Genomic DNA, 24743 nt, shown 5'->3' with positions numbered 1-24743 from the left:
ATACCAGCAGTCTTGTGTAATTATCAAACAATTATTTTCCACTGCAATATTTTTTCATTCAGAGACGTAAAATTCAAATTCACTTCTTATTCTCTTGACACGCTATTTCTGAAAAAAATGTGTATTCGGATTGAAAAAAAAATGAAATATTTCTAATGTTTTGACGCAAATTTCTTCACTTTTTCAAAAAAAAAGGGATTAATTGTGGTTTTAAAGATACCGGTTTTTGTGGTTTTTTTATAATTTTTTAAAGTTGTTTTGATGTTATACAAAATTTTGAAAGTTTTGTTTCGCGAAGTTTCAGGCCGCAATTTGTAGGAAAGGTGATTGAAACACGCCTTCATTCTTCGCAATCACAAGATTGAAGACAGAGAAAACTAGCTCACATAGTTTCTATTTTTATGCGTTCCTCTGTGGAGATTTAGTCTCAAACAGGAAACGTTTCCAACAATTTTTCGCGAGAACTCAATTTTGGATCCAAAATACAAAAAAGAATGCCTTAAAAAGCCAAATGCATAGATACATTTTTAATTGAGAGTGATCAAACCAAAAACAGGAAAATTACTGAACAAAAAGTATTTAATATGGAACTAGTTAGTTAAAATGAGGAATCAGTTAGAATTTCATTCTCACTTTCCTAGTATTTATAAGAGAACAATTATCAAAAAATGCATGTAATGCATATGTGGCCACATGGAAGAAGGAGCAACCCTAAAAATCATACCAATTACCCACCGTAATTTTGCTCCACAAACCTTGTCCTCTTTGATTTCGATAAAAATGCTCACCAAAAATGCTAGCTATAAAATTTTCATATATAAATAAATGTTAATCATACACTTCCCAAGCAAAATTTTAAGTACAAAACAATTTCTTAGTTGAACGAAAAGTCTATGGTAAGTGATTTTTCATCTATGGAGATTGTGTGACTAGCGCTTTTCCATAAACAAAAAAATAGAGTTTTTATTTTTAAAACTTACCTTCTAAATTTTTTAGGGCTGGGTTAGTAACCGAACAGGCGTGACAAAGACCTTGTTCAACTCAAAACTAGAGTCGAAAAATTTTGACTGTCTGGTTTTTACATCGCATTGAAAATAATCTGAATTGACTTAGACTTGTCTAACAAAATGTTATAAGAAAAGTATCAATCTTTTGAGTTGTGGCAAAAACTTTCAGAGAAGATAGTTTTTGAAATTGAATTTCAATTAACCCGGTATTGATCGAGGCATAGATAAACATGCTATGCAATAAAAAGGGCATTTTGAGCGTTTTTGATAAAATTTATCCAGAGAAAAGAATCCCAAATTTTGTGTTTCCAGGACTATGTTACGCATGCAAAAATTTTTGTTTGAAAATCTTGTTTGAATGGAAAACTCGTTTTGCGGATGGAAAACAAAGGTAAATTTTCGGGGCAAAGATCAAAGATCAATACCTTCGAGTATTTTTGGTACCTAATTGCGCTAGGAAAACAACAAAAAACACTACGAGGCTAAACTGTGCACTTCGCGATTTTCGAGTGGATTCCTCAACAAGCCAAGAACAAAATTTTTGCGAAATCTGCAACATGGCAATTTCGTTTTGATCTTCCTTGCTGTTTTGGATTACACGGACACTTAGCTAAAGCACTGTTTGCTTCAAAACACTTGCGGAATCTGGAACAAAATTTGTGAAATCCACAGCCAAATCTGCGGAATAGGGAACAATTTGAAAAACCCACAAAAAAAATTAAAAATATGTTCATAAAAGTACACTTAAGCTATCGTGGATTCCGCAAACTGTAAGTTGATTTCGCAAACTGGAGGCGGAACCCGCAAATTGTAAGCGGAATCCGCAAAAAGCTGGTGAATCCACTTACTTCATCTTGATGAATACATTTACATTTGAGGAATCTGCAACAAAACTATTATGCTGTAAAATTTTTGTTGAGTTTTTTCAGGCGGAATTCACGGAAATTTTGTGAGTGGATTCTACTTAAAGACTTGTCAAAGACTTCATGTTCAAAGACTTGTCTCCGGAATCCAGTAACATACAAAACCAAATTGTGAGCCTATCCAGTGAACAATTCGGCCCCGTAATGAAAAAAAAAATTTAAAGGACAACTGAATACAAAATTAATTTCCTTTAGTCACATAGTCCGATTAACAAAGTAGGTTTTTGTGTGTTACCTCATCTTCAACGGTATTCTGGTTGATAACACATCCGTTTATTGAAAAAAGACTGTGTTGTTAAACAGGTTTTCTGGGCTATGAAGCTTAGATCTGTTTAAGGCCCCAGAAAAACGCTTTGAGTTTATAGATTTAATTATGGTCCTAGAAAAACAACTTAAACCAAATTTGATGAGTTTTTTATTGCTATAAGTATCTTATGAAAACTTTCTGACAAACTTTCTTGACAACGCTCTTTTGATAGCGCTCAAAAACTTTATGTCTTTTATCTTGCGTATTATTGTATGCCTTATTGTGATGCATGATTAACTTAAAAATCAAATCAGAAAAAATAGCAGGTATGAAAATGTATGCCAAAATTTTTGCCGAACTTTTTAAGTTGGCCATTTTCATTATAATGTTTTTGTGAGACATCTGTATTCAGGTCATTTCAGATGCATGGTACGTAAGACCGTTATTTTTTTTAGAGACTCAAGCTTGGAGTACAGGGTATTAGTCACTTGTGCTTAAATGAAATAGAAAAAAAAAATTGTATATGAAAAATAGCTACTCACACAGTTTCCATTCATGAAAAATTACTAAGCATAGACTTTCCAGCTATTTTTTGTGAATAAAATGTGTATGACAAGCTTTTTCCTGAAAATGCTTGTCATACACATTGTATGAAAATTATATGATTAGCATATTTGTTAGCGTATTTGTTAGCATGTTTGTTAGCGAGCTGTCGTATGATTTGCATCTATTGAAGTATTTATCAGAAATAAACATCATTGACTGCAGTGAACTATAATATCATCATGAGGATTCTTGAGAATAAGTTATTGAATTGAATTTGTTAATTGTTTTAAGTGTTTTGATATAATTTTTCCTTTAATGATAGAAGAGAACAAATATAAAGTATGATGTGTTTGTCTATTTAAAAACTTCTTTAAAAACTTCGTATAAGGTTTTACGCGCAATTTTGAAGCGCAATTATTCAAGACTCCGCTAGTTGCTTAGATTTTCGAAAAAAAATGATGAAATTTTTATTGTGCCCGGGTGGTTTTTATTTTGTTCCCGACCAATTTAGAATTTTTAACAAGCCATTTGTGGACGGAGCTTTTTTATATCATTTGAAAAGTACTGCTATCTTGAGGTCAAGGTTTGAAATTTGTCAACTTGCCTAATTAGGGACAATTAACACGTTCTAAATTGTCTTGAGGTAAACTATTTGAGGTAAAGATTCCAAGAACATCAGTTTATAATCGGCATAGCGTTTGTGGGGAATCTGAAATTTTAATTTGAAATTTGCTGTCTTTATTGTTTTTCGCTTCATGTTATCGGAAAGTTATGTTTTTGAAAACTAATGTTTTTGAAAATCATCGGTAATCATTGTTTTTTACTTGATGTTTTCAAAAACTGTTTCCAATACGTTGAAGGGCATTCGAAACATTCAGGGCTTCACGCTGATACAAGCAGTCTCGTTAAGCTATAAACAAACAGTCTCTCAAAAAATAAGAAGTAATTGGTATATTTCTCTGTGAACTGTGGCGAAGAAGAGTTTTATGCAAAGGACTTTTAGAGCAAACTTCAACCGGCAACCCTTCAATATATGAACCAAGTTGTTTAATTTAATAAGATCTAACAAGCCGGATAGGGTTTTCTTATGGTTTTAGTTTGTTTCCAAGCGACAAGTGCCCCATTTGTAACTAAATTAAAAAATAAACACGTGTCATAAATGCGCTATAATAACACTGGCAAGACCTTTATTAGTTTTTCTTCCATAAATGTCAACCGCTCGTTATTTGAAATCATATTTGAACCGATAGTAATCGCTGAAGCGGATTGCAAAAACTCATTCTGAAAAATTTCATTATTCTGAAAAAGCCGATCAGAAACAAATAGAGAAGTTGCGCAAAATTTCAATTTCATACAACAAAATCCCTTTTTCTTCTTAAGAATGTCAGTTTTTTGTTTGAAAACTTTTGTCAAACATAATTTTCTTGTCGTGAGATGTCAATTTACATTCTTAGCAAAGCGTTTCTTATAAAAACTAAATTGCGAAAAATGTCGGCTGCCATCTGAGCAGTTGAAATGAAGAACATTCCTTCCTGCAAAAGTGGCCCCATTTACCAAAACTTAATTTTACGTGTTTGTCCCCAGATAAGTTTTCTACTTTTTGACTAACAAGTAGAAAACTTATCTGGGATAAGTTTTTAACAAGTAGAAAACTTATCTTTCTGACCCCAGAGTCAAAAGTTTTCTACTTTTTGACTTTTTTGACTGAAATGAAAGTAGTTTTCATTTTACTTGCGTTTGTGTTGGCTAAATGAGCTTTTGAATGCCGTAAATAAAAGAAACACAGAGTGACGTGGCCATAAACAGGTCATGTTAAGGCCATTAATGGCTGGCAATTTACTTCAAAGTGTGAGTGTCAATAAAAGTCAATGTCGTTTAAACAGAGTGCGAGGCAGGGTATTATGAGATACTCTCTTCATCTTGAAAGAGCAGATATATTGATCCTCTTATCACTATGCCTCTTATCATATACAAACTGGGGGGTTTAGATATGGGCTTTTTGTCCAAACTGGTAGCATATGCTCTTCGACCACTGCAGAAATTGAATCAGAAATATTTCTTTGACTGTCCCCCCTAAAGCAACGGGGGTAATTCGTGGCTAGGTATCATTTAGGGGGATAGTTAACGAGGTCCAATACCAATAAGAAATATAATGACTTCTGGAGAAAAGTGACTAGTCTTCTTGTGGTTTACCCAGTTTTGTCTTTGTCTAGTCTACGCCGACGTAGTATGATCTAATAAAACATTGGACAATTATAGCACAGCTTTGCAAGACTCAAAACGAGTGGGTAAAAAATACGTTCCAGATTACTCAGACTATAAGAAACCAAAAGGATCCCGCCTTGCTTTAGTTTTATAGTGAGACACCCATTCCTAAAATAACCACGGGGCCAATGATATACTAATTTTGAGGGGAACCACCCGTCAAAAACGGGAGTTTTTGGTCAAAACTTTTCAAAAAAAGCCCAAAAACTGTTTTAGAAAAATTTGCCTGTTGGAACGTTTTTTTTGTTGCCAAAATTTTTTTATGGTGTTTTAAGAGATCTCAGAAAATCAATTTGTTCGACTTTAAAAAATGTTCATTAAAAAGGCATCAAAAAAGGTAAGCAAAGTCATCAAAGGTTTCTTCCTGTTCCTATGTTGCTTTTTGTTGCTTGTCGCCCGTTAGAAACGCCGATGAAAGTGGTTAGAGTGGCTAGAAATGCCAAAAGCGTGTAGGTTACCTAGCGTGTATGTTATTGGTTTTCGAAAAAAAAAATCTCTTAAATTTTTGGAATTGAATATTACTTCGTTGGTTTGAAAAGTAGTCTGAACATTTGGGGCTTCGCCCTGATACGAGCAGTCTTGTTTTATATTGGTATTCGACAAACTGTCGCTTTCTAAACCGCTGCCAATTACGGCTTGCAAAAAAAAATTCTCCCACGTTTTTTTTTTTTGGAAGATTTTTTGTAATGTCTTAATATATATACAGTGCTGATTTAAATTATCCGAAAAAACTCAAAAAACTTGAAATTTTAAACGCGTTTTTTTCTCAGATTAATTTGAATTTAGTTAGAAAAAGATGAAAAAAACTTGCTTAGAAAATTACGACGCCAAACTGAACTGTGCATTTTGTGAATTGTAAGCGGATTCCACAACAAGGACGCTCCCTTTGTTCTTCGTTTGTTTTTTCATTCTCTTCGACCGTTCCGACTCAATTTTAAGACGTTTAAAGATTTGTCTCTGGAATCCAGGAACATACAACACAAAATTCTTCACGCGCCCATACAGTGCAAGGTTTGGCCTCGTAATGAATTTGAGCAGATTAACTATGGTGTCATTTGTTTGGCAAATTTTGGGCTCAAAATTTTATAGAAAAAAAAGAATTGTTTTTGGGTTTTTTGGTCAATCAAAATTATGAAGGAAGTATGGCTTCAATTCCTGAAAAAAAACTATATCAAAGTGAGCGTCCTACGTAGCCCAACAAAATTAATGGAAAAAACAATCCCTAAAAATTCGTGTAAGCTAATTTATTTTTGTTTGATAGCCAAAAAAAATCTTTTTTACATTGTATAAAACATCATTTTTAATGTAATTTTTTTCAGTAACTATTTGCGCCAATTTTTGAAGATTGTACTCTTTTTAATTTTTGTTTGGCAGTGTGAGAGGATCTTTTTGATATAGTTTTGTAAGGAATTGAATCCACACTTTGTCGTACTGTTTGATTGACCAAAAAACGCCAAAAATGATATTTTTTGGGGTGAAATTTTCTACCGAACTTTTGAAAACAAATTACACCATATTCAAAGTTCTAAAATTTTAAACTAATTTTTATCTTCATCATTTTCACCCAAAATAACCCATTTATACGTTTGAATCGAAGTTTCAGACTCCAAGTTCAACTGAAATGGATTTCATCTGATACTACTTTTGACCACCTTCAGGCTTTTTGAGGCACAAAAATGCACGAAATATTCCCCGTTCTACATCATAATTTTTCCCACTTCTGAAAAAGCATTATCAAAAAATTATTGATGCGCTTAGAAAAGAAGAAGTGTGATACACAATTTTCACTTGGGCACCGACAGTTCTTGTCGGCTGCTCTTGTTTAATCCAGACTGTCTAAACTTTTGAGTGACTTCATTTAATGCCAATAGCTTGCGTCAAATAGTACTTAAGGGGCTAGGGGACTGTCTGGACCCAGAGGGTGGTCGCTCTTCTTTCGTCTGACTTAATCAATTATTTTTAGCCCGATATTTACGGAGTAATAACAAAATATATTTTTCTCACTCTGGGAACAAGTAGAAACTGTTTGTGAAATTTTAAAATGTTGTGGTTATTATGCTAAAACATAGACTGTTGTATGGCTGAATAGTGCTCAGAACAACCCCCTGAATAAAGTTTACGCTTTGCGCACACGCACACCTGATGAAAACAAACTCATTGGCACATGAATCCCACGTCCTTAAGTTGACAAAAAGATTTTAAACGCTTAAGTAGATACCGGCTCAAAGTAAATGCACAATTAAAACTTTTGTCTCATAATACAGTGCTGATTTAAATTATCCGGACAAAACGAACAAAACTTGAATTTTCAAACGCGTTTTTCTCAAATTGGGTTAAGATTAGACAAAAAGTGAAGAGGACAAAAGTTGCTTAGAATTTCACCAGAATTAATATGGTGCCATTTTTTCTCCGAAATTCTCAACAAAAATTTTACCCCAAAAATGGGTCATTTTGGCTTTTTTCAATTAATCAAGAATTACGCTGAAACTACTTTGTTAATTGATATGAAAATTATATCACAGGAAGCCTCTTACGCAGCTCAACAAAGTTTAAGAAGGGTTAAATCTCCAAAAATTTGCGCGAATTGTATAAAATTTATTTTTAAACAGATTCTGAGTTTTATATACTAAAAATCACATTAATTGACTATCAAGTAAAATTTTTTTCATTTATACTGGTTTTGGAGATTTAACCCTTCTTAAACTTTGTTGAGCTGCGTAAGAGGCTTCCTGTGATATAATTTTCATATCAATTAACAAAGTAGTTTCAGCGTAATTCTTGATTAATTGAAAAAAGCCAAAATGACCCATTTTTGGGGTAAAATTTTTGTTGAGAATTTCGGAGAAAAAATGGCACCATATTAATTCTGGTGAAATTCTAAGCAACTTTTGTCCTCTTCACTTTTTGTCTAATCTTAACCCAATTTGAGAAAAACGCGTTTGAAAATTCAAGTTTTGTTCGTTTTGTCCGGATAATTTAAATCAGCACTGTAGTATGTTGCAGCTAAACTTCCGAAATTGTTTCAAAAAATTTGAACCTGAAATGACGAATTAAAAAAATAAATTGCAGTAAAAGCAGAGTAAAAAGAGTTTTAACGGCTCTAGACAGATTTGATATTATCAAAATTCAAAGCCCTATTTGATTAAATTTTTCTTTGACCGACGTTTTCTGAGAAGCATACACTACTCCATTTGCTTCAGGTTGGCAACTATCTGTCAGTTTTCAGAAGATCAAAAATAAGGTTCAACCGGCTTAACTTTTACCTTGAAAACATTTACAAAGTACTGAATTTATTAACAAGATTGAGTTACAAATGAATATTTTGCTTCTTCTAAAAAGCCGGTTTATTAAAAAGGCCAGACAAAAAAGCACCTCCACCTATTGATTTTCATCTTATGGAATTAACGCTCCATTTATTGTAGTCGGACAAAAACTAATCGTTTGTCTTAGGAATTAAAAAGACTGGATATGGGACATTAACCATTAGAAAAACTTCAGGGTCAATTATATTGCAATGTTTTCAGGTAAAAAGTTGGTGTGCTTTTTTAGCGTTTTTTTGCACAAATCAAAGTCGATGATAGAGTATACGATAAAACCCCAACAATTCCAAACTAAGAGATATTGTGGTTTTCTTTTTTCCAGTTTCGAAAGACTTGTGATTATTTTCAAGATTTTTTGTATTAAAAAAGCTTTAATAGGCGCGGTTAATCTAAAAATAGAGGTTGTTTACCATGAAAATTCGAATATTACCACGTATAATCGAACTTGTATGGGAATAGTTTCGCAGGTTGACACTATAAATGCATCAAACAACAAAATTACTTAGGGTTTTGAAAAAGGTATCGACACCAAAGATATGTCGCTATTCAGTGTTCGAATGTCGAATCTAAAATGTAGAGAGGTAATTTTGATCGCAAGCTGTTATTAGGCCGGGAGAAACTTATTGTTCCGACTTTCGATACGAAAGTAACGGAATATTTGTGCTCGGGGTGGGTTTTTTTTCTTCAGACAAATTTCGACTCTTTAACTAGCCATTTTTGACCGAATTTTTTTTATATCATTCAAAAAGTATTGCTGTCCTGGGCTTAAATTTGAAAAGATTTTTCACCTGTGATCATTTTTCGTAAAGTTATGAGGGTTTAAAGGTTGCCATTTTGGCCATTTTGACCAATTTGGGACAAGTAACGCGCGATATAATTCGAGCTATTAACGCGTAAGCGAAGATTTAATCCGTCTTAGAAATTGTTCCAAATTGGTTGGAAGAAGCTCATTTGCCATAATTGATTTGTTACAAGCAGCAAAATCTATCCTTTTGTACTTTATATGGCGTGTGGGGGATGATTTTCATTTAAAAAAATTCAAATTAAAAAAAAAAATTCATTTTATTTTATTTCAATTAAATTTTTTAAAGTTATTTTTGCTCCATAAATCTTAAAAGGCAGTCGTAACAATCAGGGCTTCGCCCTGATACGAGCAGTTTTGTCCAATTGCAACAAAATAAAATATTAGACAATTCATACTTGTCACTTTTTGCAAAGGTGATTAGCGATTAAGGACTTAGTGACATGCAAGCCATAAAAAATCTGTTTAGATAGCCTAGTCTTCATGTCTATTCACAATATTTGCCAATCTTCTGCCGTCTGCCATATGAAAAAGAAAGCTTTGAAATCTCTCCCCCGTCAATTTTTTAAATTAAATTTTTCATATAAGCCAGTATATCTATGAGTGTGGTCAACTAGTCTACGAAAATTTGTACAATAAAGTTATTCCTTGGGTAAAAAATTTCAATATATATCCGAGAATTGGTTTCAAAAGTGTTTTTAATTGGAAAAACTCTAAAAAAATGCGTTTTCTTTTTCAAAATTCGAATAATCTATACCTAATGCCAAGTAGCGAATAATATAGTTTGCGCATAGCTTCTTGTATTTTGTACCAATTAGGCTGGCTTCTTAAGAGTGCTTCTTAAGCCCAATTTATTGGCTTCGCATGCTTTTTGCTGATAAGCTGCTGATAAAAAACGTTTTGTAAGAAACGCTCTGTATTAAATTTCACTGCAAATAAGTAATAATAATAATGACCGCAAGTGAATATATTGTGCGGCAAAAAAGCCTCAATAAAATATCTTTCGGTTTTATGGAGACAAAAACAGCTCTTCTGTATGTTTTCTACTTTTGGTTTTTCTTAGATATGGACTGAAACTTGGAAGAAAAAAGGTCAAATGATATCAAGAAATTTTTCAGATTTCGTTTTTTTTAACTTAGCTTTAAATTGGCTATTTTTCATCACTCACCCTCTTTATTTTTAGTCCTTTTCTTGTGTCTGCAAGTGTCAAAACTTTTGCATAAGATTTTCTATGAAAAAAAAAACTGAATCAACCCAATTTTTAGTAAAATTGTCCAATAGTTATAACGGATAGAAAATTGGGATTATTCATTCCCTTCTATGGCAAATCAGGTTAAACAGTTTTCTCGAGGGACGCAAAACGACTCATTGATTCCCCAAGTATTCTTTATAACCTCTGTTCTAGCCATCTTTAGTGTAACTGTTGGTTCTGGTCTATTCAAACTGAAATTAGGAAACTGAAGGAGCTCAATTTGCCTAAAATTGTGGTTTTTTCAGCTCTTCTTGCTTTTTTCTAAGAATTGGGCTTGCAAGCCAACTTTTTTGAAGAATTGAGCTCATTCAACTCGGTACTTGACAAACGAGGACCAAAAATTTGGCCCTCAATTAGCTCTTTAATTAAACTCATTAGGTCTTTTTTTAGGAAACGGGCCCATTCATCCTCGTAGTTAAAAATTGGGGACCAAAAATTGAGCCCAGTTTGCTAAAAGTCAGCTCCTTTTGATGAAAATTAGGCTCGTTCAGCTCGTTTGTATGAAGTTTGAGCTCATTCAGCACCCTCCTTGGAAAAAAGAGACCAAAATATGGACCATGTTTGACCGAGTGCTAACAGATACTTTGGCAAAAATACCAGAAGACTGCCTTCTTATAACATTGCACTCAAAAGAAGAGAATAGTATAGAGTGCGCACATATGCAATTCAGAAACTTTAATAAAATTTAAACGTTATAAATAACAACGTGTTACAAGACAACTCAAGTTCAATACACAATTTGGAGTGATTTATAAACTTTGTAAACAATATATCAACTTGTATAAACGTTTTATGTTAAACACCAAAGCTTTAGTTTCAAAGATTTGCTCAAATTGCATTTATCGTACATCATCAAAGAAGTTCTACGCATTCGTTTTTTCAAACTTGTTTTTCGAACAATCTTGTTGTTCCGACTTTCGATACGAAAGTAACGGAATATTTCTGCTCGGGGTGGGTTTTTTTTTCTTCAGACAAATTTCGACTTTTTAACTAGCCATTTTTGACGGAATTTTTTTATATCATTCGAAAACTATTGTTGTCTTGAGCTTAAATTTGAACAGATATTTCACCTGTGATCATTTTTCGTAAAGTTACGGGGGTTTAACGATTGCCATTTTGGCCAATTTGGGACAATTAACGCGCGATATATTTCGCGTTATTAACGCGTAAGCGGAGAGTTAATCCATCTTAGAAATCGTTCCAAATTGGTTAAAAGAAGCCTATTTGCCATAATTGGTTTGTTAGAATGAGCGAAATCTATCCTTTTGTACTTTATATGGCGTGTGGGGGGATGATTTTTATTAAAAAAAAAACCTTTCAAAATTTAGAATTTTTTTTTTCCATTTTGTTTTATTTCATTGAATTTTTTAATGTTTTTACTGCTCCATAAACCTTAAAAGGCAGTCGGAACATTCAGGGCTTCGCCCTGATACGAGCAGTCTTGTATTGTTTTCGTGATGTTTGTATTTCGATCAACATAGCAAGTAATGTTTAATTGTGCAAATTGTATTCTGATCTACGTATCATAAAATACAATTTGCAATGTTACTGAAAATTTATATTCAGAAGTAAAAACCGTCAAAAGTTTTTGCAAAAATTTTTTCCATGTATATTAATGTGAACGAGATTTTTTCCAGGAGCATTAGAGTAAACCACAAAAAAAATTTCAAGTAAATTGTTTTTCTAAAATTGTTTTTAAAGCTATTTAGCAATTTTTGTGGAGCTTCTCGATGAGTTTGAAACAGAAATTGAGAATTTTTTGCAGTTACCTATAACAGCTGAATGTTTATTCATGAGTTCACTGGAGTCAATGAAAAAAAACACACATCACAGTTTCCAATTTTGTCGCAGTTGGCTCGCTGCATTTTTGCAATACCGGCTACATCAGCGGCAATCGAAAGAGTTTGGAGCTCAGCAGCACTGACAATTACTAATTGTCGATCACACAACTATCAGCCACTAACTTTAAACAATTGATTTTTGTTCTTGAGAATTACGTGCTTATTAAAAAGACGTACATGGCTGACTAATAACTATGTTTCAGAGTCCGTTTTTACAAGTTAAGAAAACCAAATTGATTTCAGCCGGCTGAGCCGCCGCCGACACTTTTCGCTCCGAGCCGCCGAGCATGCTCGGCTGAGCCGGCGCACGTCTCTAGAAGTTACCAACATAAAAATATTCGATTTAACTGGCTCAAAAAAGCTAAAAATTTTGAGCTTCCCTGATCCTAAATCGATAATGATATTGCAAATATTTAGACTCAAAATTAATGTGTTTTTAGAAAAAGTTAAGCTACAAATTCGAAATTAATGTTTTATTACAATTGTTGTAAATTGTAGTTACCATACAGTTTTTCAAAGTTGTTGATATGTTTTTTGGTAGTTTACAGTTCAAACGAGAGTTCGGCTGTCTTGTCAGCTCAGCTCAAAAAAATAACAATCTTTAATTTTTCTTTAATTTTTCCTCAATTTGCTCACAAGTATTCATCTAGACTTAGACTATCCAATCAAATTCGTTTATTAAACTCACTCCGATCAATTTCATCGAATTTGTTGCTAAATTCACCTGTTTTGGCAAAAAGTTCACTCAGTCAAAAATCTTGAAGTTCAAAACATTAAAATTGCATCGCCTTATGTGCATTAGATTCAAATATGTAACTTCTGCCAGTTTCATTGACGCAGCTTATTGAAAAATAAGAGAATCTTTTGCCATCTTAGCCTTTGCTTCGATGATTAGTTTTTTTTAATATTACTTAAAACTAGTTTTGTTTGCTTTATTAGTATAATTTGCGTTCTCCAGAACTGGTCAAATTGACTTCTAGACTACTTAGTAATTCTCATTAATTAGTTAAAGTACTTCAAACAAACTCAACCTATCAAAAGATCGAAAACAAGGCAATGTTAAATTACTTTTAACGTCAAAACTTCCTTCTTTCATATATCGAATGATTTTTCACATTAAAATATTTATTTATGCGCCATGAAAAGAATATGTTGAGTGCCTGCTCATACTTAACATATAGTCTTAACATCACGTTGAAGTTAAAATCAAAACCAAACCCCATGTTTAATTGAACCGCTTTCACTTTTTTGAACTGAAGTTGACAAGTTGCCGGTAGCAAAGGATAGAAAATCACTTGAAACAGTCTCGCAGTTGTCTATAACTGTCTCCAACTGTCGCCGGAATGGATAAAATCATGTTCACACATCAAACTGAAAACACATTTGATCCCTTTTGTGAACTCTTTGTTTTTTTGGAATTTTACCTCTAATTTCTCGTCATTATTTTTTGGGAACGCTGAATCAAAATTTTTCTTCAAAGAAAAAAAGTAAAGAAAAAAATTGATGTTGTTATGGTGAAAAAAATTTGAAATTTGAAAAGAAAATTTTTTAAACGATCTATGAAAAAAAACCATTTAGTACAGGGGCGGATTTAGGGGGGGGGGGGCGGGGGGGGGGGGGGCGGACGCCTCTCCCTCAGGGATTCGACCCCCTGCCGACCCAAAGGGTCCCCCCTTTGATACTTTTTCAGAAATCCCTTTTTGGCCGACCGACCCTTAAATTTTTCTAAAGGCGCCTTTGGCGCCAATATATACTAACTTTGAGGGGGAGCGCGCGCCAAAAAAACGCGATTTTTTTGTCAAAATTTTTCAAAAATTGCCCAAAAACGGCTTTTTTGACTGTTTTTTCAAAAATTTGCCTGCGGCGCAGAAAATTTAGCCAAAGTAGGGGCAAAACAGTGCTTTGGGAGAGCTCGAAAAATCAATTTGGTCGACCTAAAAAAAAAAAAAGGTCGTCAAAATTTTGGAAAATTTTTTGAAAATCCGCCCCCCCCTCGAGAAAATCCTAGATCCGCCCCTGATTTAGTATCTGAATTTTTCCGGCTTTCTTGGCAATTCTTGTGTTTTACCGATGATCTAATATCCACATGTGTCTTTGCCGGGAAAAGTTTTGCGCAATTTTTTTAAAACTTTTTTGAGGTTTTGGTCAAACTAGATTTTGGCAGATGGCGCAGGGCCAACTTATTTTGTTTCTTGGTATCAAGTGCGCAAAAAATTTTCATTTTTATATGAAACTGTATTCTATTACCAGAAACGATGAGTCTCAGGAGCAATACTATTATCCCTAATAAGCGACGGAAACCACCATTTTAAAAATTTCCGCTGACTACATATATGATGTGAAAGTAATTATTATTTTGTTTGTTTCAGAATGAGCCGGAGCAGAAAATGAAGACAACAATCTGGTTGGTCAGAGTTAGTATCGATATCTCATAAATTTTTATTTACAACGTTTAGCCACACTTTATTGGTATAACCTACTATCGCCTAGGTCGTATGTTTGTCACTCATAGATTATCGATGGCGTGGTGCTGTCATTGTAAAGCCCAGGGGCGGATTAAGGGGGGGGGGGGGGGGGGGCGTGGGGACGACACAAGTTCAAAAGTTCAGTCACAAGGTCAAAAACAGTCGTCTGAACATATACTATTCAGATTTAAACCGGCAAATTAAGGATAAAAATGAGTTTTTATTGAAAACTATTTTCAATTTCTGTTTTGCTATTGAAATAGCTCTTCAGTCTCTTTAACAGGCAGTTTATTATCGCTATATATTTTCCACTTCGAAACAAATCAAAAAAATAATAAGGAAATCAAAAATTTAAGTTTTTTTATATTCAAAAATGGGACAAGCTCAAGTATTTCAAAGACAAATCGGGCTCGCTGTTAATTTTTGGTGACTTATATTGGAAGGTGTAGAGCTACGAAGCATGATAGAACGAAACTGTTCGTATATCAAGGCAAAACCTTGAAAACTTAAAATGCCTCTTATTTGGTCTCGAATAGTCTTTGGTAGAGAACGTATTGAAAATTCATAGTTATGGGCAAAATTAAACATCAATAGAAAACTTGAGTCGCGAACTTGGGATGAGCTATTAGTTTTAATCAAGCACAAGTACTGAATATTCTGACTGTTCTATAAATAATCTATGTTGTTTCAAATTTTTTAATTTTTTTTGCAAATCTTTTGTCCTTTTGCTACACCAATAACAGTGTGATAGTTTTTTCATATTTTAACGCATTGTTATGACTAGTCAACTCACTTTATTTGAGGGGTTGTTCAACCAAGCCGAAGATAAAAAAGGGCCTAAACTGAAAATGTATTTATTGGTCTCAGAAACTGATCATATTTATGATTTTTGAATTCCTTTTGCGAACTAATTGCAGGTGGAAAATTTTGCCCCGTCCTCAATAATCAAGCAGAGATAGCAGTGGCCTCGAACCAGTAAACACTTTATAACCTCATTCAAATGATTTTTTTTCGTGGCCATAGGAGTGGAAGGATCATTTTCTCTGCTGGGATCCCGCAGACTTCAACAACATTTCGGACATCAGATTGGAGTCCTCAGAGATATGGACACCAGACCTTGTGGTAACCAACGCGTGAGTAAAGCCTTACTCCATTACACATAGTTGGTGTTAGGATAGAGCCATTGATAACGGAAAAGTATAAAATGAATTAATTATAACATTTTTAAATCGTTTTGAACAACAAAGAGTTTTTTTTTGGCGAAGTGCAATTTAAAGTTCATTCCTTCTGATGTTTTTTCGATTGAAACTTTCTTTCATCTTTTGATGAAAGCCAAATACCTGATTTTGTTGCCAGCTTCCTGAACTTAATCTTATCAACGGAAACAAGAAACAATTGATACACTTCAAAATTTAATTTCACCAGCCAGTTGTGATAAATCAGTGGGTTTTAACTAATCAGACACGTGATATCTTTCCTTCACGGTCTAATACCTCTCCTCTGAGTCCCCTTGTGGCCAAATTAAAGGTGAGGACACGCCGGAACAATAACTGTTTCAGATAAAGTTCAGTTTGAAAACTGCTCTACAAGCAAATATTTCTCTTTTGGCCCAATTCGGTTAAAAACTGCTTAATTAAATTTTTAATGGCAAAAAAAAATTTGCGAAATATTCCATAAATTATGTTCGAGTTTTACTGACAATTATTGCTGATCGGTTACTTGATTAAGGTTCTAGCATGTTATCGAAAAGTGGTCGCCGTTTTTGATATTTTGGAACCTCCCGGATTTCTGGGGTTCCTCTACCACGATGATGGTGTTTCAGTCAAAACTAAAATTGAAATGATAGTTTCTCTCCTTTTTATCAATCGCTACTTGCTCTAACATCATGGCCACTTGAATTCGATGAAGAATGTTTAGTAGCAGATTTCGAGTTCTTTGTCCATTTCTGAACTAAAGAATTGAGAATTTTGCTCATTCAATCAGTCGTAAAAAAAAATTGATAGCACTAATGATTGATTCTCTCCTAGTTTTGTTTGCCAAACTTCGCCTTGAGAAAGCACTAAATAAAGCCATAAAGCAAGGGATTGTTGTCTTATTAAAAAGGAGGTGAACTAGCCCATGATTATTCAGATTGAGGTCAACTACAAGGCCGCAATTTTTCCAAAGCAACATTGGTCCAAATTAGTACACTTATAGTTTTTCTGTCCACTACTGATTATTGGAATAAACTTTTTCTTGGGAAATGTTTAAGTTTTGTTTACTTTTTTTCCACATAAATTCAGAAACCACAATTAATTTAACAGAACGGTTGGAAAGATATATCAAACTAAAGTCCTTTCAATCGCGAGTCGATCAATATTTGAAAAGTGAAAAAATAGTTCAAACTTTCCTAAGAATTGATGAACATAGTTCATACATTTACTTAGGTCTTGATGGTTTTTCGTAACTGGACTATTGTGTTTAAGTTAATTCAGTCCCGGACAAAACTGTCCAAAGTTCCAAAATTGTCTAACACATTTGGTTCCCAGACGAAAATGACCTAAATTTGTCCGAAAACTGTCCGGCTCCTTGCCACCCTAGATAACACTCGGTCATGCAGGATCATGCTTCAATAAGCATCGGAGTTCTTCTGAATAAGCAGTTTCATTAAGTTATTGTATGAACTTAAATCATTTACACATATCTAAACAATTTTTGCTTGATTGAAGCTTTTGCCAAGCTCAGGCATGGCTGATTCTAGTATCATTATTATTGCTCTCGAGTTTGTGATCCAAAATGAAAAATCTTATGAAAAATAAAAACGAGTTTTGGTACCATGCTCCAAATATATTTTTATCAATTTTTTTTGGATCAAGTTTTATGAAAAGCTAAAAAATTGTCTAATATGACACTCATACTGTAGGTGCAATCTTTTCCTTCAAAACTTTTTTAAAAACATTACTGAGTCCCAAAAAACTCACGATATTCCCTTTTTAAGTTATTCAAATTATTGAGAAGCAAGTCAAAATTAAATTTACCGCCATTTTCAGGGAAAACAAATTAATAAGATCATTATGTCGTAAGTGTAATAATCTTGACCTAAGTAGACGACTGAACCAGTCCAAATAATTTTTTGACATTGGAAAAAACTTGAGCGAAAAGGATCGTCTTACAACCGTTCTTTGATTGCTTTCGTAACAACGAATTTACGTGAAAAAAATGAAAATAATAAGCAAAAAAATAAGCAATGAAAAAAAGAAAAGCAAATGAAAAAAAAATGAAAAAAAAAAAAATCAACGAAAAATAACAATGCTCAAAAAATAGATAGCAGAATCATTTGAACTAAAAAATGTTTTACCAAGGATATATATTTGTTGTAAAACTTTGTTTGAATCAGGAAGCTAGATAGCAATATGAAATTACAATATTTTTACACAAAAGACGGAGATTCGGTTTGTAACATTTTGATAACATATTGTAACATAAGAAACTTTGACAAGGGTTAAAGAGAACGCTATTTAAATGTAGCTACAACAACCATAAAAAAATTTTGAATTAAAAGTCTGAATAAACGTTTTGAATTTTTTCTATCTTTTTTTTAGATTTTGTCATAAAAATTTGCGGTTGGTTTTTTTAAATTTATTCTTTCAATTGTGTATCGACCACTATATAGTTTCGGAAGAAACTATGGCGTAAATTGGGTTCTTTGGCCGTACTCGTTGTATTTTGGCCTTCTTTAAAAAGCTTGCTGAGATCAGTTGATGAAGCAAATCAAATTTGTTTCAGTAGTTATTGGAATTCTATGTTTGAAAGCTTAGAGTAATCTGCGGGCTTAGACTTCAATTTAACGTAAAAGATCAATTGTATGGATGAAAAATATAAGGCTAGAAGGGTCGAAAAAAGGCTCAAGAACTAAATAGCTTAAGGGCCAAAATGTTCGTTCTTTACTTATTCACAAATGTTCAACAATGTAAACAGCTCCAATGTATTGAGAATTTTTCTAATACCAGCTTCTGAATATAAATCGTAGATAGAAAAATCTTTGTCTATGAAGACACTGTTTTCTTTACCCTCATGACTTTTGAACCGTTCCTTTGTCTTCGCTCTTTTGTACTTTTCACTGAAGACTTTGGGAATGATTGAAATCAAATAACCTGATTGTGACCTTTGGTGATAATCCTATTTGAAATTGAGATTAGTTATCGTTCCCGTTTTTCAGCCTTTTTCTTCGTAACTTGTACACACGGAGGTTGATCTCGTAACGATAGTGTCAAAACCATCAATCTTCAAAGGATAAATTCAGGCGAAAAACGTTTTTGTTGTTTCTTTCTTGTCGATTTTGATAAAAGCGTCTTTTCCACATACCAATGAAGTTTTGCATAAAGAACAAATGAAACGACCTAATACGAGTCAAAACGTAACTCAGTTTCTGTCATAACGTGCATTAAAGTGTCTTCAAATAAAAGCTTTTTGGCGGATTACTCTAAAGAATTTAAGCTTGTAGTTTGATTGACTTCAAAAGTAGACCTCGAACGAGAATTTTTTGAAAATGATTTCCGTAGCAAAAAACAGATATTTTTTTGTTTTGGGATTCATAATGCTATGAACATTGAATTCGTAGAATTCTTGAACTCACAAAGTAGGAATATGGAATATTGTTTTCAACTGACCAAAAAGTATGGAACAACATGGGATTCATATTTTTTCACACAAACCCAGCTGCCGAAAGCAAACTTCAAATTTCGTAGAGTGATATTTGATAATGAACTCCTTTCGGTGAATCGAGCTTTAATCAAAAATTGTGAAACCTTTTCTCGAGGTTAAGAAAAAGCGTTCTGGATTTATCAATCATCACTATCTTAATTTTACATCAGAACGATTCTCCCCTATCTTTCTCATACTAAAACATCACAAAACATATAACAACAGATGAATTCTAGAAATGAAAATGTTTCAGTCATGACTCATCAATCAAGCATCAAGGTAATTTGCGTCCATGTTTTATTGATGAAACATGGATGAACATTGTTAAAGTGGCATTGCAATATGAATGATACATAGATACAAAAATTGAACGAAGATCCATGATACTTTTCTGAATTGCAATGCAACTTCAACCCAGGAAAAAGCAAAAAAAAAAACGGTATTTGCAAAAAAAAATGTTTCGGATACATGGCCTTAAGAATCTCTTGGGATTTCGCTATAATCTGATTAGTAAAGATGACGGACTTCAAAAGCACATTATAAACGATAGATACAAATCTATGCCGATGACCGCAATACTGCTTATAATGTAACCTTTTCCTTTGCCCATTTGACGAGCCTAGAGCAAACGCGGAAGCGGCTGCCCACAATTATGATAGAATTTGATTTCTAAAATTCAATTGTTTTTAGTGTTACTCATTTCTTAATGACCCTTTACATTTAACAGCCATAAGAGCCCAAGGCACAAGCAAAAGCCCCGCTGATCCGTTAATGGGTTAGCGGCTGAAAAAGGGTTGATTGTGTTCACGCGTCCAGTCACGGTCAATTCCCAATAGCAGGTCACAGTAATTTGATTATAATATACAAGCGCAGCAAAACTATTTTTATTTCATGCGCACAGAACTAAAGGTCATACTATTTCAGAATATTTATCGCAGGAAAAAATTCAGGTTTTTATTTTTTTTTGCAAAACTATGTTTAGTTTACTATAGTGAGGGAATACGGCTGCTAGTTTTTTTTGGTCAAAATGTGAGTTATAACATGCCCATAACAACCTATGCACAAAACTTCCACTTTAATGCAATTGAATAGCAATTGATTATACTGTCACTTTATCAAAAATGACTGTAAAACAAATGATCTTCCCCAACTTGGATCAACTGCAAGCTTATGCTCCCTGCACTGGCTTTACAAGACTTTGTTTGCATGACACGTCCATGATAGGCGAAAAAAATACATGTTCGGCAAACATCAATGTGTTAATTTGGCGACAATTCGTAACAAGCGACAATTCGTAATAGGCGACAATTCGTAATTTTGTCAACGGCTACTATTCGTAACAAGGGACGATTTGTTCTAAGTGACAATTTGTATCGATAGTTGTTTTCATGTTCAACAAATAAAGGAAACATTTGAAAGCCTAATTGACATAAACAAATTGATGAAATTAGAAATCAAAGTTAAGAGATAGTCCCTGTAGTATATTACCAATTCGGATGTTCTGATAGTTTTGGAATACCTCAGACAATCTTAACCGCTTTTTTGTATTTCACTGTCTTTGGTGCTCCTCTCCAGATCTTATTCTCACTTGCTTATCCTCAGGGTAAGCTTTTTTCTCGCCGAATAAATTCTATGAATTCGTGGATAGTTGGGTATGTACAGCCCATTCCCATCTGGAAATCTCGATCAAACCGTTCACCAAGTTATTCGTCTTTTGCTTTTGATCTCGCGCGCACTCAAATTGATTCCAAAGTTCTGAGAAAAGCAAGCTGTTTGGCGTTTTGTACGAGACATTGGGCATACTTAAATTGTTTGAAATTATACCCGATATTGAATGATTAGAGATTTTTTGGCCAATTGATCGTGCATGGGAACCCCAGCTTCAAATCAAATCACATTGGGGGATAAGTGTCAGCTCAATGAATGATTTCATTAAAAGTTGCAATGCTTTGTCGGATCTATGAAAGGTATCCAAGCCGAGCTCCTGAGTTTTTCTCCAATCATCTTGCGCAAAGTGCAAAACGCAGCAATGAATTGTCGCCTCACGTGTTAATATTTAAATTAAGGCAAAAAAGAAAGTAAAATTTAGCAAACAGCACTTCCAAATGCACATCTCAAGTTGACACTCGCGGTGTACTTTATGAACCTTTTTACCATTGCAGCTGTGGCTCATTAAAAAAGGAATTTCCGCTGAAATATACAGTTTTTATTGAAAAAACCTCGCTTTATTTTTTACATTTTTTTGTTTTGCATGCACACATTTACAGGTTGGGAAAAAATCTGTTTTAAGTCACAATCAAATCTTTAAGATAACATAGAAGAATAACAATATAAAAACAATAATAAAAAAGTGCTCCTTTTGCTGAAGTTACAATAAAAATTTGCGATAAAAAAATCAATCACCATAAATCAATTGTTGCTGAGCAATTACCTCAATAGCGCAACTCAAGGCTGAATTAGCTCTAACTCAGAGCTGGAAAATTTCAAAAATGTAGCCATGAATTAGGGATCAGTTTTTGAATCTTCTACTGTAATAGCGAATTTCAGTGCTGAAATCGAACTGAATTATTGGTGGATATTTTGAGCCAATTTAGCAAAAAAAAGACAATTTCTTCATCAGTTTGCCTGCGCTGAAAACTTTCAGCACTGGAAAGCATGAATTTATTGAATGATTTCTCGCAATCATTAAACCAAAAATGCACGATATACTAAGAATTTAAAAAAAACTAGGCTTTCGTTAAAATGCCATCATACTTTAGCGATACGCAAACTTCCCTTTTGGCAAAAATCATCACGATTAATCATGTGATGAGCATAAATTATGAGCACTTCAAAAGTAGTATGAACAAAGAATCTACGTACAATCTACAACCAAACTTTGTGCTGTTTATTGATAATGTTTCCTATGAACTCAACCCGGGTGATGCTTAAACAATTTACTGAATTGTATTCAAATATATAATGAAAACCATAATCAAATAATAATCAAAAACGAACTTTTTTGGCAATATTGTTCAAGTTAATTACCCAAAAATTTACTTAGGTCGTTTTTCGGGATTTGCTTTCAGTATTTAGTTTTTGTAGTTAGCATAACACCCATCGTTTATATTTGTCACCATGAGTGCCACAACAATATCAAAATTTTTTGCATAATTGACGCAATTATAGCAAACAAGATGTACGTGCGCTATAAAAATCAGATTTATTCTCTTTAAAAGCTTAGGCATATTAAGAATTATACAGATTTTTTCAACGAAAAACAAGCCTAATAAAAAAGTTTTCGCGTTTTATTTCACTGCGCAGCAATGCAAAACGGAGCGATCAAGCACTACTTGCCAAAACCCAGTTTCAAATTTTCACACTTGTCTTTTTTCCTGAGTTCTTTAATGGTCTTTTGTTAAGATTTGTCGCGGAATTTTGTTAGTTGACGTGAAAGTTGAAAGTTTTTGAAAACTTTATGGGTTCATAAACCATTCTTTTTAATCCATATTTATTTTTTGATTAGTTTCATATCAACATCTAATAAGATTGGCGGTTGCTTAAGATTTGGTTCTATCTTAAAATAAAATCTAAAATATATTTTTTTGTTATTTGAGTGCCTTGGTTCGTAATTGGGAAACCTAGAGAACCGTCAATATAGTCTATAGTTTCCAGAAGAACTGACTGGAGGCTGAGGAAAACACACTTTTTGGAGTGTCTGTCTATAATCTGCCTCTCGAATTTATGTTTTCTTTGCAAATAGGGCATGTTTGTTGTTTTATTTTTGACGTAAAATAATCAATAATTTAGGATTAATTTTTTTTTCGAAATATTTAATAAAAAGCTCGTAACAAAACTTTTTTCATGATACAAAGTGTCATGAAAAGGATTTTTGTGTTGCCATTTTCTAGAAAATACGCATCCAAAAGATCAGAAGGAATTCTTGCGTCAATTAAGAAAATGAAATGTTGTTGTTAGTTTTTGCGTGCGAACAAGCAGCACAGAATTTGCCTCTGTGTTTCTTTTTTTCCCGACTTTTGTAGAATGTGACGGAGAGTTTTTTGCTCGCTGTTGCTTCTTGTTCTCCAAACAAACTTCAAATTTTCATCAAGTCATTTTTTCGTAAAGTTATTGGTGCTGAAAACTGCTAATTGGACCGGTTTGGGACAATTAACCTGCGACATAGTTCGTCCAAATAGTGCGTAATCGGAGATTTCATCTTCTAAGAAATCGTTCCATTTGAATTTAGGCTTGCTTTTTGTTCTATTTATTATTTTTCAAAAAATGCAAATTTTTTATTAATTGAAATCGTGTTAAAGGATAGTTTTCAAAAAAAAAGTTTAAAAAAAGTTGCTGAGAAATTTATCATCAATTTTAATGCGAACATTACTACATAGATCAGAAAGGCAGTCGAAACATTCAGGATTTTGCCTTGTTACGAACAGTTGCTATCCTAATTTATTTAAAATGCCACAGGTAATTCGCAAAATTATACTTGAAAAAGGATGTCACCTTAAGAAAAAAAGCAATGAAAAACCTATTAATGTCACAACGGTTCCAACCATTTTGTTCTGCTGATTGAAAGTATGTTGAAGTTCTAGAAATATTGGTTTTGACTGAGGTAAAAATTTGACATACCAAGGGGCTTCTTTAGGTTATTTGTTTTTTGTAAATCAAACTATGTGGGGTTAAAACATACAGAAAAAAAAACAGTTTTGCCCAAGTTCTGAGGTTTTAAAAACTAAAATTTTGTCCAATTTTTTGACAACTAACGCTCAATATTGTCTAAGCTATATATTATGGCGTGAGCGGTTGTTTAGTCCATCTGGGAAATCATTCCACAATAAATAGGGGCCTGATAAAGTTACTAATCACTGAATATATCTCTTTGTACCTAAATCAACCGGCTGAGGGATGATTTAAAAAAGTTCGGTTTTCTTGTGCATGATATGAAATGTTTTAACGTCGAATAATACTCTACACATCTTGAACGGCATTCAGAACATTCAAGGTTTCGCCTTGATACGAGCAATCTTGATCAATCCTACAAAAATGGAAACAATTCAATCTTGTTGTTCCGACTTTCGATACGAAAGTAACGGAATATTTGTGCTCGGAGTGGTTTTTTTTTCTTCAGACAAATTTCGACTTTTTAACTAGCCATTTTTGACAGAATTTTTTTTACATCATTCGAAAAGTATTGTTGTCCTGAGCTTAAATTTGAAAAGATATTTCACCTGTGATCACTTTTTGTGATATTTCACTTTTTTGTAAAGCTATGAGGGTTTAAAGGTTGGCATTTTGGCCATTTTGACCAATTTGGGACAATTAACGCGCGATATAATTCGAGCTATTAACGCGTAAGCGGATATTTAATCCGTCTTAGAAATCATTCCAAATTGGTTGAAAGAAG

The 24743-nt window shown here is 33.4% G+C and overlaps 2 protein-coding genes across 2 annotated transcripts in view; one reads left to right on the top strand and one right to left on the bottom strand.

The window, feature by feature from the left end:
* Positions 1-3783, bottom strand: part of LOC134846828 (PAT complex subunit CCDC47-like) — a 495511-nt gene extending 491728 nt beyond the window's left edge. Inside the window, exon 1 of the mRNA XM_063864224.1 lies at positions 3774-3783. The gene's annotated coding sequence lies outside the window, so the exon portion shown is untranslated. The remainder of the gene's footprint in view (positions 1-3773) is intronic.
* The window catches only part of LOC134845963 (neuronal acetylcholine receptor subunit alpha-10-like), a gene marked incomplete in the record, with an annotated part of 60906 nt that overhangs the window by 17539 nt on the left and 18624 nt on the right, over positions 1-24743 (top strand). The window contains 2 exon segments of the mRNA XM_063863107.1: positions 14573-14617; positions 15692-15801. Coding sequence (XP_063719177.1) covers positions 14573-14617; positions 15692-15801 — 155 coding nt within the window.

Source organism: Symsagittifera roscoffensis, chromosome 5 (genome assembly GCF_963678635.1).
Source record: "Symsagittifera roscoffensis chromosome 5, txSymRosc1.1, whole genome shotgun sequence".
Lineage (NCBI taxonomy): Eukaryota > Metazoa > Xenacoelomorpha > Acoela > Convolutidae > Symsagittifera > Symsagittifera roscoffensis.
This window is presented reverse-complemented; position numbering and strand designations above follow the sequence as displayed.